The sequence below is a fragment of the Malurus melanocephalus genome, unplaced genomic scaffold (genome assembly GCF_030028575.1).
Source record: "Malurus melanocephalus ecotype Western Australia unplaced genomic scaffold, MMel_1.1 scaffold_5786, whole genome shotgun sequence".
Classification (NCBI taxonomy): domain Eukaryota; kingdom Metazoa; phylum Chordata; class Aves; order Passeriformes; family Maluridae; genus Malurus; species Malurus melanocephalus.
In genome coordinates this window covers 1-1767 of record NW_026629017.1, presented here as the reverse complement: position 1 = coordinate 1767, position 1767 = coordinate 1, and the positions used below count along the sequence as shown (strand labels likewise).

The following is a 1767-nucleotide window of genomic DNA, read 5'->3' as shown; positions in this document are numbered from 1 at the left end:
TTTTCACCTCATCCTGTGTTTGTCCCCGGGTCAGGAGGTTTCTGCAGCTCAAGGGGACGTCGTTGATCTCCACCTCGGCCACCACCAGATCATCTTTGCTCTTCCCGGGCACGGAGCCTTTGCCCACTGCCTGCAGCTGAAATTAATGGAGATTAATTAAAAATTAATAGGGATTAATTAAAAATTAATAGGGATTAATAGGGATTAATAAAGATTAATAGAGATTAATAAGATTAATAACAGATTAATAGAGATTAATAGGGATTAATAAAAGATTAACAGAGATTAATAAGGATAAGTAGAGATTAATAGGTATTAATAAAATATTAATAATTTCCAGTTCAAAAACAAATAAATTTCCAGTTCAACACCCAATAAATTTCCAGTTTGACTCCAACTAAATTCCCAGTTTAACCCCAAATAAATTTCCAGTTTTACTTGAGATTTCCAGTTCAAAATTTCCAGTTTAACCCCAAATTTCCAGTTCAACACTCAATAAATTCCCGGTTGAACTGCAAATTTGCAGTTTCAAATTTCCAGTTTAACACCACATAAAATTCCAGTTTAACCCCAAATTTCCAGTTCAAAACACCAAATTTCCAGTTTAACATCCAATACATTTCCAGTTTAACCACAAATAAATTCCCAGTTTAAGCCCAAATTCCCAGTTTAAAACCCAATAAATTTCCAGTTCAAAACCCAAATAAACTTCCAGTTTAAGACCGAATTCCCAGTTTAAAACCCAATAAATTTCCAGTTTAACCCCAAATTTCCAGTTCAAAACCCCAAATTTCCAGTTTAACCTCAAATAAATTCCCAGTTCAAAATTCAATAAATTTCCAGTTCAACACTGAATTAATTCCCAGTTTAAGCCCAAATTCCCAGTTCAAAATAGAATAACAATAAAAGTATAATAATAAAGATAAAATAATAATATAAATATAACAATGAAAATACACTGAGTATAATAACATAAACATAATAATATTGAAAATACAATAGAAGTATAGTAACAATATAAGTATAATAATAAAAGTAAAACAATTATAGAAACACAGTTATAAAGATGTAGGAATAAAAATATAATAGCGATATAAATGTAATAATAATGAAAATATAATAACGAAAATATAATAATGAAAATATAATAATAAAAAATAATACAAATATAGTAGCCATAAAACTATAGCAATGAAAATATAAGAATAATAGTAATAGTAATAGTAATAGCAATAGTAAGAATAATAATAATAGTAATAATAATAATAATAATAATAATAATAATAAAAATAATAATAAAAATAATAATAACCATAATTTTTTAGCCAGATTTTCGGTATTTTCTGGTTTTTATGCCGGGCTCACCTTGTCGCCGTTGCCGGGCGCGGGTTTCAGTTTCCCCTTTGCCATCAGCATCGCGTTAATTTTGGCCGCCACGGCCGCGGCCGCGTCCAGCGCTCCTGAGGGGGCGGCGGCGCTGCCGGAGCCGCGCGGGCCGGGGGAGCCATCGGGGAACGGCCCCGGCAGCAGCAGCGCCCCCGCGGGGCCCGGCTGGTCCCATTTGCTGCGGCGCCTGCAAGAGAACGGAACGTGAGCGCTCTGAGAGCACCGGCCGTGGCGGAACCGCCGCTGTCCCGCCGCTCACCCGCCCGCGGTGCCCGAGTCCCGCGGAGCTCCGCCGCCCGCCGACATGGCCGCCAGCGCTCCCGCCGCCACTTCCGGCTGCCCGCCCGCCGCGCCACGCCGCTTCCGGGGTTGCCATGGAGA

General features: G+C 38.6%; 1 protein-coding gene across 1 annotated transcript; it reads right to left on the bottom strand.

The window, feature by feature from the left end:
* Nucleotides 1–7: 7 nt before the first annotated feature.
* Nucleotides 8–1716, bottom strand: LOC130588511 (KH homology domain-containing protein 4-like; the record flags this gene model as incomplete). Its single annotated transcript, XM_057389427.1, has 3 exons — nucleotides 1646–1716; nucleotides 1366–1573; nucleotides 8–136 (listed from the first exon to the last, which is right to left on the bottom strand). Coding segments are annotated over exons 1-3 (384 nt in total), but the record flags the coding sequence as incomplete, so codon positions are not given.
* Nucleotides 1717–1767: the final 51 nt, after the last annotated feature.